The sequence below is a fragment of the Bos indicus genome, chromosome 15 (assembly GCF_029378745.1).
Source record: "Bos indicus isolate NIAB-ARS_2022 breed Sahiwal x Tharparkar chromosome 15, NIAB-ARS_B.indTharparkar_mat_pri_1.0, whole genome shotgun sequence".
Lineage (NCBI taxonomy): Eukaryota > Metazoa > Chordata > Mammalia > Artiodactyla > Bovidae > Bos > Bos indicus.
In genome coordinates, this window is record NC_091774.1 from 84,099,786 (window position 1) to 84,114,989 (window position 15,204).

Below are 15,204 nucleotides of genomic sequence, written 5' to 3' on the forward strand. Positions count from 1 at the left end.
TCGGGCACCTTCCTGCCTCAAGGCCTTCCTCCCAGAGCTGCTGCATGAAGGGCCCTTTGACTCAGCACCAGGTGCCAAAGTCCCCCGGAAGTTGGGCCTCTTTAGGGAAGGTGACGAATGTGTTTCTATTTCTCAGACTATGGGGCGCTGCTGACAGAGGACGGAGGCTATACACCTGAGTATCTCGTATTTCAAGAGTTTTTTCGCCCTGACGCAGGTACCCGCCCCGGTGGGGTGCAGACGTGGTCCTTGGGGGAGTCCAGCTCGCCCCAGTGCGTTTTATCCTCAGGGGCTGGGGACTCGGGCTGCACGAGACAGTCCCCCCAGCCCCGCCGTCGGTGGAAACCAGAGGGTCCAGGCCCTCCCCAGAGCCACAAGATGTGCGTGTCCAGGTGGAAGTCGGGAGAAGGGGCAGAATCTGAGCACGCATGCTCCCCCGCTGGCTTTCAGGAGATTCTGACCAACAGGGTGCCCGGGCCAGGCCTCTGGGTGCAGGAGGACTCCCTCCCTTCGGTCCCTGCCCCCGTGGACCATCTGTGGTGCTGGGCAGGCTGGCCAGGGGCAGCAGAGGGTGCTGCACCCTTGGACGGTGCTGGGGAAGGAGCCAGCCTCCTGCCTGTGGTTTGCAGGGGTTCCCAGCTTCCAGCATCAAGACCACAGACCTAAGGACACGTACGCTCCCCTGGCCGCAGGTCACTTCATATCCCTGTGGGACACCCTGATTCACCAGGACGACGTGAGTCCCCTGCTCGTGGACGTGAGCTCAGGACTCGGCGGGGGAAGGAATGAACATGGGGGCAGAAAGCAGTCTTCGCGGTTTCAGTCCCTTCTACAGTTCAGATTAGGAGACCTAGATTACTGCAGAGTCACTCAGTCGTGTCCGACTCTGCGACCCGTGGACTGTCGCCAGTCAGGCTCCCCTGTCCGTGGGATTTTCCAGGCAAGAGTAGTGGAGTGGGTTGCCATTTCCTCCTCCAGGGGGTCTTCCCGACCCAGAGATGGAACCTCCTGAGTCTCCGTACTGCCGGCAGGTTCTTCACTGCTGAGCTACCTGGGAGCCCAATACATCCATCCCCTCCCTCGGGGACCCCCCTCCCTGCCCCTCTTGGTCACTGCCAAGCGCCGAGCGGCTGCTGCAGACTCGTCATCACAGGGTGATCACTTGGCCCCGTGCTCCCTGAGCTTCCTGGCCTGTGATGAGGCCCCTCAGCCTGGTTTCCACTCCTGGCTCTGCAGGAGCCCGTGAGGTCCACGGGGCCGCTCTCCATGGAACAGCTGTCCGTGAACGAAGGTAGCGGCCAGTCTGCTGGGTATATACTTTACGAGACCGTCATCACCAGAGGAGGCGTCCTAAACTCGGATGGGCATGTGAAGGATCGGGGACAGGTAGCGGGCAGGGGCGGGCGGAGGGTGCCCTTCTCTGCTGCCGAGACCCCGCTGTGTGGCTGAACGTCTGAACAGCAGGCTGGCCTCTTCCTGACCTGTGGGAAACCGCCCTTGTTTCTTACCCCTGATCCCTTCAGTGAAACGCTTGGTGTTCACATGTCAGCCACTGCTCCCATGGGTCTAAGGCACCGGGTGTCCCGGCGGGCTGCCCGCCGAAGCCTGAGTGCACTTGATGCTGCTCTTGGAGGATACCTGGGAGGGGCCGCAGACGCCACCCCCCAACCCCGTGCCTCGGGCAGAGACCCCAGATGTTTCCTTGGCACGTCATGGTCGGATCTGCGCGTTTAGTTCTCGAAACACCCATCTAAGGTACCTGTTACCAACGAGGAAGCCACAGAGACGTGCAGTGACCTTGCCCAGAAAACAGGGGCGCTGGGCGCTGGGTGCCCTCCTGCTCACTCTGTGCAGGGGCTGTTGCAGGCTCTTCCTGCACACTGTGGTCCCGTCATCCCAAGATCTGTGTCCCCCTGCACTCATCGTGAGCTCTTAGCCACAGACCCTCATTCCCTGCTGTTTGCTGAATGCGTGTCTTCACTTGGATGTACGTTCCTGTGACTTCTCAGACTCAACACGTCCAAACCCGTCGTGAGCTCCTTAGAGGAACGGCAGCCCCAGCCCCGCACCCAAGCCGTGGCCACCCCACCGAGCCCAGGCCTCTCCCTCACCTTGTCTCCCTGGTGGAGCCGCGTCACTTGGCTGCTCTTTGCAAACCCAGGTCGTCGCGCACAGTCTTAGAATTCTGCGGCACAGCCATCAGACCCTGTTCCTGACCTTCCTGTCTCAGAGGGCTCACTGTGTCCCCATCTCGTGGGGCCCCCTGAGTTCCTTCCCCAGGGCGAGTCCCGTCCTGACTGCCCCCTCCCAGGCCCTCCCCACCGCTCTCCCGTCGTGGTCCTGGGTCTGGGAACAGCTCCTCCCACCTGCGGGTGCAGGGCGGGCTGTGTCCTCCTCAAACCTGGGCTGGGACTGTGTGTGCACTGCGGCTGCCACTCCTGCAGGATAAGCTTTAGTCACTCAGCCGTGCTCACTCCAGCAGTGACTGTCGAGCCTGTAGTTCTCATCTTGGGACCCTAGTACGCGTAAATGTGAATCCTTAGTTCTGCGTACTATGGACATTTTGGATACTCGTGGATTTTGATTTTTACAGTCTCCTAGTCAGACTCCTTTTGGAAAGTTGTGACCTAACTCAGACCCTCTGCGGTGCCCTTTGTGTGCCCTTCTCTGTCCTGTGGGGCTCGAGCAGCCTTGTGGGGGCGTCAGGGGCGGACAGAGCATGGTGGGCAGTGGGGGGGGGTGGGGACACAGTCACAGCGTCTCTGCCCTGGAGCCCCTGCCGGCCCTTCGTAGGCATGTGCATCGTGGTGTCCGTCATGGTGCCCGCCACCCTCCGCCCCCCTCCCCAGTGCCCATGGCCCCCGTAGGTGCTCAGGGCTCTCCTCACACCCCTGGGCCCATCCGCCTTCAGGGTTCCTCTCTGTGGACCGGTGTCAGCGTGTCGCCTTCCCAGAGGCAGACTTAGTCCTCCCCTGGGGCCCTGGTGCCTCACCCCTCCTGCCTTGTCCACACCCCACAGTCTTCCCCGCTCTCTTTGGCAGGTGTTTTTGGATGACAAGTACATAGGAGTCCTGGATGACACGCATCAGAAGCTGACTCTTCCCAGCGATGTACATACCCCATGGTTCCAGCCCCCTGGGGCCCTGGGCTCGCCCCTCACAGAGGCTGCGCAGGGCTAAGCTGTGCGCTTCTCCTGGGGCGGCAGGATGGTCCCACCCTGGGTGTTTGCTGCTCAGAAAGCCCTGGGTTGAGCACCAGCCTCAGAAGTGTCTCCAGTAGAATGTTCAAGGACTTTCATTTCTCGACAGGCCCAGTATGGGAGGAGGGTGGAGGAGGAGCTGCAGGGTTTGCCTGGCCCAGAGCTGAGGTCTAGGGTGCCAAGCACCACCCTCTGACAGCCCCCAGTTTCCGAGATCGTCCCAGTCTTGGGGGGGCCCCAGTGGTCTCCAGAAGAGGCCTGAGCGGCTCCCTCCAGCTGGTGTGTGTTGGGCAGCATTACAAGGAGTTCCTGACGCTGCGGATCCTGGTGGAGAACCAAGGCCGGCTTGCCTCCGGGACCAGCATGAACCAGGAGAGGAAAGGTGGGCCCAGGACCACGGGCCGCCAGGGCAACCTGGGGTACTTCCCTGGCCCACGCAGCCATGGCCCGGGTCATGGTTTGGAGGCGGCGGGGGCTCCCGGTCAGTGAGAGGCCCAGCCTGGGAGCACGACGGAATGGGCTTCAAGGGGAGGAGGGCCATGTCCTGCCCCAGGCTCCCCCTAAGGTGCTCTCCCAGCACTGAGCACGTGCACTGCCCTGCCTCTTCCGGGAGGAGGCTGCAGAAAGGCCCTCGGAGAGCAGAGTGGGCCGAGTGCTGCCCTGGGAGCACTGATGGTCCCTCCCTGGGGCCCATGCCTGTGTCCTGGCCTCCTCCAGCCTCCCCATCCTCCCTGGCCTCCTCCCCATCCTCCTCTGGCCTCCTCCATCCTCCCCAGCCTCCTCTGTCCTCCCCATCCTCCCTGGCCTCCTCCATCTTCCCCTGGTCTCCTCCATCCTCCCCGGCCTCCTCTGTCCTCCCCATCCTCCCTGGCCTCCTCCGTCCTCCCCTGGCCTCCTCTATCCTCCCTTGACCTCCTCCGTCCTCTCCATCCTCCCTGACCTCCTCCGTCCTCTCCATCCTCCCTGACCTCCTCCGTCCTCTCCATCCTCCCCTGGCCTCCTCCATCCTCCCCTGGCCTCCTCCATCCTCCCCGGCCTCCTCTGTCCTCCCCATCCTCCTTGGCCTCCTCCGTCCTCCCCGGCCTCCTCTGTCCTCCCCATCCTCCCTGGCCTCCTCCGTCCTCCCCTGGCCTCCTCTAGCCTCCCTTGACCTCCTCCGTCCTCTCCATCCTCCCTGGCCTCCTCTGTCCTCCCCATCCTCCCTGGCCTCCTCCGTTCTCCCCTGGCCTCCTCTGTCCTCCCTGGCCTCCTCCGTCCTCCCCATCCTCCCTGACCTCCTCTGTCCTCCCCATCCTCTCTGGCCTCTGTCCTCCCCTGGCCTCCTCCATCCTCCTCCATCCTCCCCATCCTCCCCTCGCCTTCTCTGTCCTCCCTGGCCTCCTCCATCCTCCCCATCCTCCCTGGCCTCCTCCATCCTCCTTCAGGGGTTCGGAGCACTTCTCTGCAGCTTCCCTGCCTCGGTGTCCTCTCTCCCTCTTCTGCAGGTCTCACTGGAAACATTTATCTGAACGGTTCTCCACTGAGAAAATTTAAAATCTACAGCCTGGAGATGCAGAATAAATTCATACAGAGGTGGGTGCCCGACCACTGGCTCTAGGTGCCCGATCGCAGATGGGGAGACCAGGGGCCAGCCAGCTGGACCTGTTTGTGTTCACACAAGAGGCAGAGACCCAGAACACTGAAGGAAGTGACCCCAAGTCTCCTAGTTGTCCAGGGCAGAGTGGTCACTGCCCCACTCTGCAGCCCTGGTCTGCTGTTTCATTGCTGCGTTGTGGACCCCAAATGGGCCATGGGAGGGGACACTGGGCTCAGCAGAGAGGAGACAGCCCTCCGAAGGCACAGCTGACATGCTGTGAAGGAGCGTGTAACCTGTCCACTGGGCTGACTCTCCCTAGGAAACTTCCCAACATCTGGAAGCCCAGCTTTCTCCACACTGTGGGCCCTGCGTTCTTCCTTGCCCTCCTGAGAGTCGGCAGTCAACCCAAGGACACCTTCATGAGCCTGCAGGTGAGTGGTGGTCTTCCTGGCTGTGTCCCCAGCCAAGCTTCCGTCCCAGGAGACCGCCACCCCACGGCCATCCGGGGGGCTGCCCCTTCCCGGTGTTGACTCAGGGCGGGGAGGGAGGCCAAGGAAACGTGCCCAAGCTGCCTGTTGCCCTGTGTCCTGGGGGGGGGGGGGGTGGGAAACGGCAGTGGGGACACGGCAGTACCTGTCCCTGAGGTGGGTGCGCATGGAAGGCGAGTGGGACCAGGGCCTCCCTCCTGGGGGCCCGGAGCGGGAGCCAGGGCCGAGGGTAGTAGCGCAGTCTCCAGGTCACTGCCCCCCGAGGGCCGCAGCTGGGCCTGCGCGCTGAGTGTGGCCGTGGCCGCACTCTGCGTCCGGTGTGTGTGTGTCTTGCAACTCTGCTTCAATGTCTTCCAGGGCTGGACGAAAGGAGTGGTCTTCATCAACGGACAGAACCTGGGGCGCTACTGGAACGTCGGGCCCCAGGAAACGCTTTACGTGCCGGGACCCTGGCTCAAGCCCGGGTTAAATGAGGTGACCTCCCGCTCTGCACCTCTCCCCGCCCGGGGCCGTGCTCGCCCCACACCACCCGGCCTCGGCCGAGCGTGTGTCTCAGGGGCACCCTTGCCTCTCCGCAGATCATCGTGTTTGAGGAGTTCAAGTCCACCCTGCTGATCTACTTCACCAACACCTCCCAACTGGGTAAGCGGCTTCCTCCCCGTAAGCAGCTCCGGCAGCTCCCCGCCTCCCGAGGCGTCTGCGCGCGCTTCCCGGGTCCCGGTCACGCACCACCCCTGCCGGCCTCTCCGAGGTTCTCATGGAGGTTCTCACGGCCGCGTCTGCTGTGTCTCCTGCTGCCGTGGCCCCTGGGTCCTTCCTGGCGGTCACCGGGCGGGGGATGCGCGGCCCAGCCAGGACCGCCGAGCTGACCCCGCCCGCCTCGCTGCTTCGGTGGGACAGTGCGAAGCCGCCTCCTCCTGAGGGCCTGTGAGGCGGGCTGCTTCCTCCACCCCCTCCCCCAGGGTGGGGCGGGGCCAAGGGAGACCACGCCCCTCCTCCTCAGGGTACTGAGAGCTAAGTCACACCGGCTGCCCCTCCTCCTCAGGGTACTGAGAGCTAAGTCACACCACCCCCCTCCTCAGGGTACTGAGAGCTAAGTCACACCCCCCTCCTCAGGGTACTGAGAGCTAAGTCACACCGCCCACCCCCTCCTCCTCAGGGTACTGAGACTGACGTTAACCGAGGCGTGGCTGAGCTGAGCCGTCTCAGAGCCCTGAGTGCCTGCTAGTCCTCCAGGCCCACCCAGTCACCGGGACCACCCCAGAAGCTCCGTGAGGCCTAATCTTGCGCCGGGTCTGCCGTCTGCTTCCCCACCAGCCAGCCCGTTCCTCCTTTGGCATAAGTCAGCTTCCCTGTTACAGCAGCACAATAAACACAGCTAACTGACTAAAGCTAACCCTCGGTCACGCTTCTGTAATAAAAGCAGTTGACCCCTGAGGACAGTGGTGAAGAGATGCTCGGCACACTTGACCCCACAAATGTGAATCTGAAACAAAAGGTGTCTTCCCAAGAAATCCAGTAAAATATGAACACTAAGTGAGGGATTGGCAGGCAGTTCATGCATGTTTTATATTTTCAGTGTTAAGAAAGGCTTTTCCTTTGACTCCCCAAGTCTCATTCCATACATCATTGCTTTTCCACATTCCTGTGGAAACCTTGCTTTCTGGAGACTCAAGACTCCAAGTGGCCTGGTCCCGAGCCCCTCCCCCACCCCGCCCCCGCCCGTCCCCCGGCCCCCCTCCCACTCCACGCTCCTCCCCCGGCCCCTGGCGTCCAGCGCCCGTGGATTCCTCTCCTGCTCGGGGTTGCCCTGGGGCGCACGCCCTGCTCTGAGCCACAGTGGGGAGCACCAGGGCCGTCTCCACAGTTGTGTGGGGCAGCCTGGTGCCCCGGCAGAGCAGGCCTGCAGATTCCAGTGCAGACGGGCCCTGGGAAAAGGGGGTCCCCACGAGGTGCGTGGGCACCGTGCGGCGGGCGGCTGAGGAGTTCTGAGCCATGGACCAAGTGGCCGCAGTCGGGCCAGGTGGGGGGCTACACTTGCCGCCCCAGTCGACCAGAGTCAGGGTCGCAAGTGCTCGGCCTGCACCCCCGCCCTGTGTCCAGGCAGCGGCCCGGTGCGGACCAGGCCTCCTGCCGCCCAAGGCTGCCCTCATCGCCCATGCTCTCGGGAAGTGCAGGCGTGAGACCCCCACGAGACGGTCAGACGTGCTGCTCCCGCCGCTCTCCCTGCCGTGGGCACCCCCCGAGGTGTACAGCACAGACCCCCAGAGGGCCCCGGTGGGCGCTAGGCCGCACCCCCATAATGCAGGCGCCTCCCAGGTCCTCCGGCGTTGCTGGACCGAGGCCGTCCCCCAGCCCCAGCCCTTCGCGTGCACAACCTCAGCCCGCACAGCCCTCCTCCCGGCCTCGTGGCTGCAGGGTGAGCGCCCTGTGCCCCCGAGGCTGTCGGGTTGCAGGCTTGGCGTCTGCTCACCGGGTGCCAGGAGCACCCCACCCCCGGGGTGACAGCCGGTGGACACCGCCATCGTTGTCGGTCCCGCTTCCCTCGTCACGGGCCCTCCGGGCACAGTGGCCGCGCTCTGGCCTGCCGAGACCTCTCCCCAAGCCTGGGACCTGCAGGAAGATACCTCTGGGCCCCTTCAGTGCTGTTTCCCCCATAACGAGGGCAGCGCCTTACACGGAAAACCGCTGACTTGTGAACAAAACACACGAGCAGCCGTCCTCTGCCCGTGTGAGTCGTAGGGTCGGCGGGCGGCTTTCTTGGATTGTTGGGTCTTTGGGATCCCTCTCAGAGTTAGGCGTGGCGGAGTCACTGCAGCGAGCACAACGGAGTGGCGTCCAACACTCCCACCTAGATTGTGCCGGAAACCTCGGCAAGGGGACTGGACGCTGCTTGTACCTCAGGGGGCCTGGTTTCCGGACCTCCGGGGCAGGCCGGGAGGCGGGCCCTGGCAGGAGAATGCATCTCCAGGGCACGTTCACAGGGGGCTGCCTGCCCCAGCCCCTGCCAGACAAGCCCGTGGGGAAGGAGGGGAGACCCCTCTGCAACTTGAGAAGCTCAGCCGGTTTCTATCAGTGGGAGCCCTTCCCCTGGCTCCCCGCTTTGAAACAAGTTTACCTACTCGGATGCAGACCGATGCAGACTGCAGATGGACTTGCGCTCATTTCCGAGGCCCGCCTGGGGGAAGAGAACTCTCATCAGCTTGGGGGCAGGCCGAGGGCTCGGCGCGCGTGACCCGTGGGACCTGCGTCCTTCGGGGAGGCCCGGGTCTCCACGCCGGCCCGTGACTGCCCTTGCGGGTGCACAGGGTGACAGCAGGCTCCCCGCCTCCCAAAGCCCCGCTGGTGGCTTGGCCGCGGTCCCCAGTGCGCCCACGGCCCCGCGGGAGCAGGACCCCTGTGTGGCTGCCTGCCGACACTAAAGAGACCTTGGAACTGGGCTGAGAGCGCACGGTGTTCCGGGGACAGGGATGGTGGGTCTGTTTGTCCCCCAGCCGTCGAGCACCGCCCTCTGAAATCACATTCATGTTTGTTCCCCGGGGTGAGCAGACAGCTCTGCCCAGAGCAGCAGAGGGCAGAGAGCAAACTCGTCGGGGACCCGGGACAGACCGCCGGCTTCCGGGAGCTGCTGGATGTGTCTGGATTCCGTCACGGCCGTGTGCAAAGGGTCCCTCAGCTTAAAGCAGGGCGTTTCCTCATGTTATGCTGTTCCTGAAACCCGTGGAAAGGAAGAGGGAACCGGGACCTTCTGGGAAGGAGGGATAATGTCCAACAACGGGCCCAGGCGTGTCCAGAGCCAGCAGAGCATCTGTTGCTGCTGACCGTGAAGGCAGGGGCTCTTCACCACTGGTGTGCAGCAGGTCACCCATGGAGCCGACAGGACACACAGCTGGCCACGCTTTCACGGTAACTCGGACTTTACACACCAGCGTGCCGGATGTAAACACCAAAACCCAAGAACCATCTCAGGCCCTAGGGCACAGGTCAGCCTTGGAATCATCTAGGGTGTTTTGATAGGCATGCAGCATCATAGAGGTGTGAAGTTTTAAACAAATTGTAAATATCTGTTGCTTAATTCATTTAAAAACAATAAACCCACTATCAGCCAGCTAGCTAGACAGATGCCAACTCTCAACGGACTCCTGCAACCAGAAGCCTTGGAAGTCATCCCGAAGAGACTAGACCGATTTCACAGAATTACTATTTCTGGCCACCTCAGGGCCTGCTGGGGCTTCCCTGGTGGCTCAGATGGTCAAGAACCCGCCTGCAGTGCAGGAGACCCAAGTTCAATCCCTGGGTCGGGAAGATCCCCTGGAGAAGGAAATGGCAACCCACTCCAGTATTCTTGATGGGAGAATCCCATGGACAGAGGAGTCTGGCAGGTTACAGTCCTTGGGGTCCCAAAGAGTCAGGTATGACTCAACGATTAACATTTCCACTTCGGGGCCTGTTGCACTCTGGCCATGCACTCCTCTGGTCATTGTCCCCATGAGTTCAGGTGTGAAGACTGTCTTTTTTCTGAGAGACAGGTGAGGAAAGTCATGAGTATCTGATCCAGCATTCTCATCCTGATAAAGGTCCTCTTGTAATCAAATTTCAATGTTATGAGAGAAATTCCAAAGAGTTCCATCATGACATGAAAATGATGCCTCCTGCTATGAGCTCTCCCAGGCTGCAAAGACCAGCATCACTTCACACACAGCGGGCTTTCTGCCCACTCTCAGATTATTAATACCTTTGCCTAAGATATCACTGGGGCTTCACTGGTGGCTCAGTGGTAAAGAACCCATCTGCCAATGCAGGAGACCTGAGTTCAGTCCCTGGGTCGGGAAGATCCCCTGAAGAAGGAAATGGTGACCCACTCCAGTATTCTGGCCTGGAGAATCCCATGGACAGAGGAGCCTGGAGGGCTACAGTCCGTGGGGTCATAAAGAGTTGGACACGACTGAGCAACCGAGCACACACACATGCGGGAAATTACTGGGCTGGGGTCTTGCCTATGAGACTTAGCACCTGAAAAGATGCCTGGTTCACAGGGGAAACAGCTCGAGTGGAGGTGGGCGGGCCCACTGGGGCGTCGCGGCTGTGCTGCCAGCCTTCACAGCGGGCTGACCCCCCAGGCTGCTCCTGCCGAAGAGCACAGACTGGCACACTTACCCAGCCCAGGGGACCGGCACCTGCATCTCACCCACCCGCCACTGAAGGCCTTGGCTGGTGCTTTGGCAGAGCCAAGACACCTGGAACGCCTTGGACGCTGACTGCCTTGGGCAGCCCCAGCCATCCTTGTTGGCCCTGGAGGTGCCTTGTAATGACAGTATAGCCACTGTGGAGCTCACTGCTCTGGAAAACAGGTAGGTGGGTGGAGCATACGCACACAGGTAGGTAGACTGGTGCAGCCCCCGGGGGGACCATCAGTCCCAGGCGGTTGAGCAAACGAAGGCAGAGGATGGAAGGTGGGAGGAGGCCGATGGGGACTGAGAAATGCTCCCTCCTCCAGAACGTCTGGGCCAGACAGCCCCAGGCAGCCTCCACCAACGTCCCAGGCGGTGACGCATCAGGAGAACTCCTCATCATGTCCACGTGTCCCAGACCAGACGCCTGACCCTCGGCGGGATCACTGTCCTGCACATCAGTCGGACAGGTGGGCAGAGCTGGCACGATGGGTGAGCCCCGGGGCCTGGCAGTGCCCTGACCCTGGGGACTGGGTGGCCCGCAGGCTCCGGCCGCCTCGCCTTGGAGGGCTGAGCACAGACGGCCTCCGCGCATCCTGTCGGTTCAGCTCAGCTGAGAGCCAGCCGAGCTTTTCCTGAGACGGTCACTTCTTCGAACGGGGAACCTCCGTACGTGGATGCGGAGCTGCTTCCGACCCGGGGCCCTGTAAGTACACGGGTCCTGCCGGGTTAGGCAGGAGCGCACACTGGCCCCCTGGCTGAAGCCCCAGGGTGATCAGCGTTTGGGGGGTTGTGTAAATTTGCTACTTCCTCTTGTAAGTTTGTTCCCTTTAACCCGTACTGTGCATCGGTACCGAATGGCCCACGTGGTGTGTGCTACCGCCCTCTACAGGGCTTGGGCGGTAAAGCACACACAGCACAGCCACGTGTAGAGGGCGCACGCACGGACAACATAACACCACACACGTGGACTCACTCACGGAGCTGGACGTGCACAGGCAGGTTTCCACCTGTGAAAACCCAAAGCTGGAAGGTGCGTCGGTCGGGGACTTACTGTCTAATACAGAGAAACAGTGCAGGAATCCCCTGCGGGCCAGCGCAACAGGGAGGCCACGGCCGGCGGCCCCCACCCCACCCCGGGCCCAAGCCCCCCCCCCCCATCCCCCCCTAGAGGCTGCGACCGGGCCGTCACCCTTTCCGACCCAAGGCCCGGGGCTCCGCCCTTTCTCCACGGCTCTCTCCTTCGTTAGAGGCCGAGGCCCTCCCCGCAGCCGTTCCAAGCGGCCTCCCCTTGAGTATGATCCACGCGCTTCCGTCTGTCAGGGGTCCTGATCTCTGGGCTGCTGGGCTGCTTCCTCTTGCTTTTGAGTTTAGTTCTCTACTTAGCTGCTGAACGTGGAGTCTGTCCTCGATTATTCTCATTGCTTGGCTCAGGGGACAAGATTGAAGGATCTGTCCATTTGGCCTCTTGAAACTAGAGCCCTATGAACGTTCCAGGAACAAAGCTAACACTTTCACGCATACAATCCCTTACCCGTAATCTCTACGCCCACAAAACACTAAAGCCTGAAGTGTCTTCTAAAATTATTTGGCAGCAAAGCTTGACCAGTGTGAGTGAATTTGGAAACAAAACCTCTCAGGCATTGACCTGACACTTTTTAATCATTTTTATTTACCGCCTCCCCCGCCTTTTTTTTAAGAATCCTCTTGTACTTTGGTTTTGGCTGTGCTGGGCCTTTGCTGCTGCTCGCGGGCTTTCCTCTGGTTGCAGGGAGCAGCGTCTGCCCCTAGCTGTGGGGCCCTGGCTTCTCTTGTTGCGAAGCACGGGCTCGAGGTGCTTGCGCTCCAGGACGTGGGCTTAGCTGTTCTAAGCGTGTGGCGTCTTCCTGGACCAGGGAGCCAGCCCGTGTCTCCCACACTGGCAGGCAGGTGCTCAGCCATGTCCCTGGCTGACCCCTGGCTATGCCTGTTGACCCCTCTTACTCTGAAGGTCGATGTTTCCGAGCAAGAGCGGTGCTGTATTTTCCGTGAGTGTCACAGACTTGCTCTGTTCGAGTGTCCTGTAACAGAGGGCTGTAAGGAAACCACTTCAAATTGATAAACAGTGTATACAAACCCAGCCACACTTAACATTACACTTAGTGGTAAACTGCTTGCTACCAGAAACCTGGAAACAGGTGAGGATGGTTCTCACCACTCTTACTCAGCATAGTACTGGGAACCCCAGCTGCCACAATGGGACAAGAAGAATCGATAAAAGACGTTGGAGAGATTGGAAAGAAAAAAACCATATTTGCAGATAACGTGACTTTCTATTTTAAAAGATTTTTTCCCCTCAATTTTCAGCTCTGCTTCTTCTATCCCAGATTCTTCTATTTATTTAATTATTATGTCTCGTGGGATCTTAGTTCCCTGACCAGGGGTCGTACCCAGGCCCCTGGCAGTGAAAGCACCAGGTCCTGACCACTGGACCACTGGGGAATTCCCAACATAACCGCTTCTTTAGAAAGTCCCGTGGAACTGGGTTTTCAAAACAACCGTGTACAATAAAGGGAGAGAATACCAAGGTCACAAATACCAGATCTACACAAGAAGCCCGGCTGCATTTCTCTGTGCTAACAATAAGCTTGCTGAAACGGAACTTGAAAATGCCATGCCATTTAAAATAGCTCAAAAGAGGGGCTTCCCTGGGGGCTCAGTGCTAAAGAATCTGCCTACCAATGCAGAGGATCTGGGTTCAGGCCCAGGTCAGGGAAGATCCCACATGCCCTGAAGCAACTATACCCAGGAGCCAGGAGTCCTGAAGCCCGAAGGCCCCAGGGCCCGTGTGCTACAACAAGAGAACCCACGGCAATGAGAAGTCTGCACACCACGGCCGGAGAGCAGCCCCTCGCGCTGCATCAGAGGAGAGTCGGTGCGGAACAAAGGCCCAGCAGCACCAAAAACAAACCAGTGGTTTTAAAATAGCTGCAAAGACAACGGAGCACCGAGGTGTGCAACTGAACTACGCACAGGCTCTGTACGCGGAAAACACGAATTCTGATCAAAAAGTGCAAGTTGCTAGTCGTGTCCAACTCTTTTTGACCCCATGAACTATACATACAGTCCACGGAATTCTCCAAGCCAGAATACGGGAATCTCCCCAACCTGGGGATCAAACCCAGGTCTCCCGCATTGTGGGCGGATTCTTTACCATCTGAGCTATGAGGGAAGCCCCCCAAAAGTGAAAGAAGACCGAAATGAATACAGAAACACAGCATGTTCATAGATTTGAAGACTCAACACAGTGAAGATGCTAAATCTTACTAATGGAGGGGGAAAGTCTAATGCAATTCCCATCAAAATGTCAGCATGGCTTTTGGTAGAAATAGACAAGCTTTTTCTAAATTGTGTATGGAAAGGCACAGGCCCTAGAATAGTTTTAACAATCTTGATAAAAAAGAATACAGTTTTGTGGCTGTTAAACCAGATTTATAAAACAAGGTATATTCAAAGAAACATTGCGCTTCTGTGTTTAAGGAGTGGAAAGTCAAGGCAGCCCCTAGCATCTAACCTAACAATGAGACAAAGAGGGACATTGTACAAAATTTTCAGGGAGGTCGGGTCTCAAGGATGGACATGTACCCGTGATGAGCGAGACAAGAATAACAAACATCCACAAGCTCACGGAAAACTCTAGTCTTGATTTCTATCTGGTGCCATGGGCTCTGCTCTTTCCAGTGGCAGAGGAAAAGCAAAGGGCTTCAGGGAGAAAAGGCCAGAGGACTGTCTGATTTTCCAGTCTCTGAAAAGAGATTTTCATCCCGGGACTTCAAATCCAGTTGTTCCAGACAGGGCTTAGCGCGTTCAAATCTCTACCTGGACCTGCGTTTCTGGTCTCAGGAGACGTTCCCACTGTCTACCCCGCTCGCCTGGGCCGCCAGCACAGAGGCCGTCCGCCTCCTCTCTCGAAGCACCTGCTTCATCAGTCAATTACCAGAAGTTTGCATTTCACCTGGAAATTCTCCTAAAATCCCTCCGCGTCCTCGCGGAGTGTAGGGACTAGGAGAACGGCTCGGGTGCTCCTCCTGGGAACCCCGGCTCCTCGATGACCTGTTTCTCACCTCGCCTCCGCCTTGCACAAGGCAGTCTCCGCAGATCGGATACCAGGCTTGACGGTCAGCCTGCAGCCTCCGGCAGGAGACGCCGGTGCCCAGCAACGAGGCCTCCGCTGTGTCCCCGCCTTCGCTGCAGACACTGGACGGACTCTCCGTCCACCGGCGTCCCTCTGTCTCACTCTCCGTCCCCCGTGACTCTCCCCGTCTCCTGCGGCGGGTTGGGGAGACGCCTCCCCCAGGGGCGCACGTCCGGCACCCTCGCGCCAGTGGCCTCCTTGCTGAGCGTCTCCGCAGTGGACCTGGAGCCACGGGGCGCGCTGACCGCCTGCCCCGCGCGGCCGCCCTCGGGTTCTCCTCGCGCCCTTCGGTCCCGGGTGCTGCTGGAACTCAAGCTCAGGGCGATGACCCTAACCCTCCGGTTCCTCCCCGCAGCTGAGAGGCGTCTGCGTGCAGAGGCGTCCGACCCGCTGTTCCCTCCGCCTCGGCCCGGCGTCGGGGGAGCTGGGCGCCTCCTCTCGCGGGGATGGGCTCCCCGCCGCGCTCCAGGTGAAGGCCCCTCATCCCGCAGCCCATGGGCCCTCCAGGCGCGGGCTTCCTGAGGCCCCCTCGCCGCTCCCCGTCCTCGGCCCGGAGCCTCCGAGGCCTCCCGCCGTCTGTCGCGGTCAGCCTGGGG

At 60.3% G+C, this 15,204-nt stretch overlaps 2 protein-coding genes and 1 long non-coding RNA gene across 20 annotated transcripts in view; 2 read left to right on the forward strand and 1 right to left on the reverse strand.

The window, feature by feature from the left end:
* LOC109569186 (beta-galactosidase-1-like protein 2) overlaps nucleotides 1-6,707 on the forward strand; it is a 34,135-nt gene extending 27,428 nt beyond the window's left edge. For 2 of the 6 annotated variants that reach the window (XM_070767545.1, XM_070767542.1), the window contains 10 exons: nucleotides 137-217; nucleotides 630-736; nucleotides 1,237-1,386; nucleotides 3,042-3,110; nucleotides 3,494-3,581; nucleotides 4,684-4,771; nucleotides 5,095-5,206; nucleotides 5,621-5,737; nucleotides 5,842-5,905; nucleotides 6,423-6,705. In XM_070767545.1, the coding sequence (XP_070623646.1) occupies nucleotides 137-217; nucleotides 630-736; nucleotides 1,237-1,386; nucleotides 3,042-3,110; nucleotides 3,494-3,581; nucleotides 4,684-4,771; nucleotides 5,095-5,206; nucleotides 5,621-5,737; nucleotides 5,842-5,905; nucleotides 6,423-6,430 (884 nt within the window). In that variant the 3' untranslated portion in view covers nucleotides 6,431-6,705. Of the gene's footprint in view, nucleotides 1-136; nucleotides 218-629; nucleotides 737-1,236; nucleotides 1,387-3,041; nucleotides 3,111-3,493; nucleotides 3,582-4,683; nucleotides 4,772-5,094; nucleotides 5,207-5,620; nucleotides 5,738-5,841; nucleotides 5,906-6,422 lie in introns of all 6 variants that reach the window. The other 4 variants (XM_070767543.1, XM_070767540.1, XM_019974487.2 and 1 more) reach the window with 4 other exon arrangements.
* Nucleotides 6,708-9,271: 2,564 nt separating this feature from the next.
* The window catches only part of GLB1L3 (galactosidase beta 1 like 3), a 33,185-nt gene continuing 27,252 nt past the window's right edge, over nucleotides 9,272-15,204 (forward strand). For 2 of the 13 annotated variants that reach the window (XM_070767552.1, XM_070767558.1), the window contains exons 1-3: nucleotides 10,335-10,614; nucleotides 10,761-11,140; nucleotides 14,964-15,077. In XM_070767552.1, the coding sequence (XP_070623653.1) occupies nucleotides 15,055-15,077 (23 nt within the window). In that variant the 5' untranslated portion in view covers nucleotides 10,335-10,614; nucleotides 10,761-11,140; nucleotides 14,964-15,054. Of the gene's footprint in view, nucleotides 11,141-11,326; nucleotides 11,468-14,963; nucleotides 15,078-15,204 lie in introns of all 13 variants that reach the window. The other 11 variants (XM_070767548.1, XM_070767549.1, XM_070767550.1 and 8 more) reach the window with 11 other exon arrangements.
* Nucleotides 12,087-14,971, reverse strand: LOC139176113 (uncharacterized). The gene is made up of 2 exons (XR_011560608.1): nucleotides 14,538-14,971; nucleotides 12,087-12,507 (listed from the first exon to the last, which is right to left on the reverse strand). It is a non-coding gene; the product is annotated as an uncharacterized lncRNA (long non-coding RNA).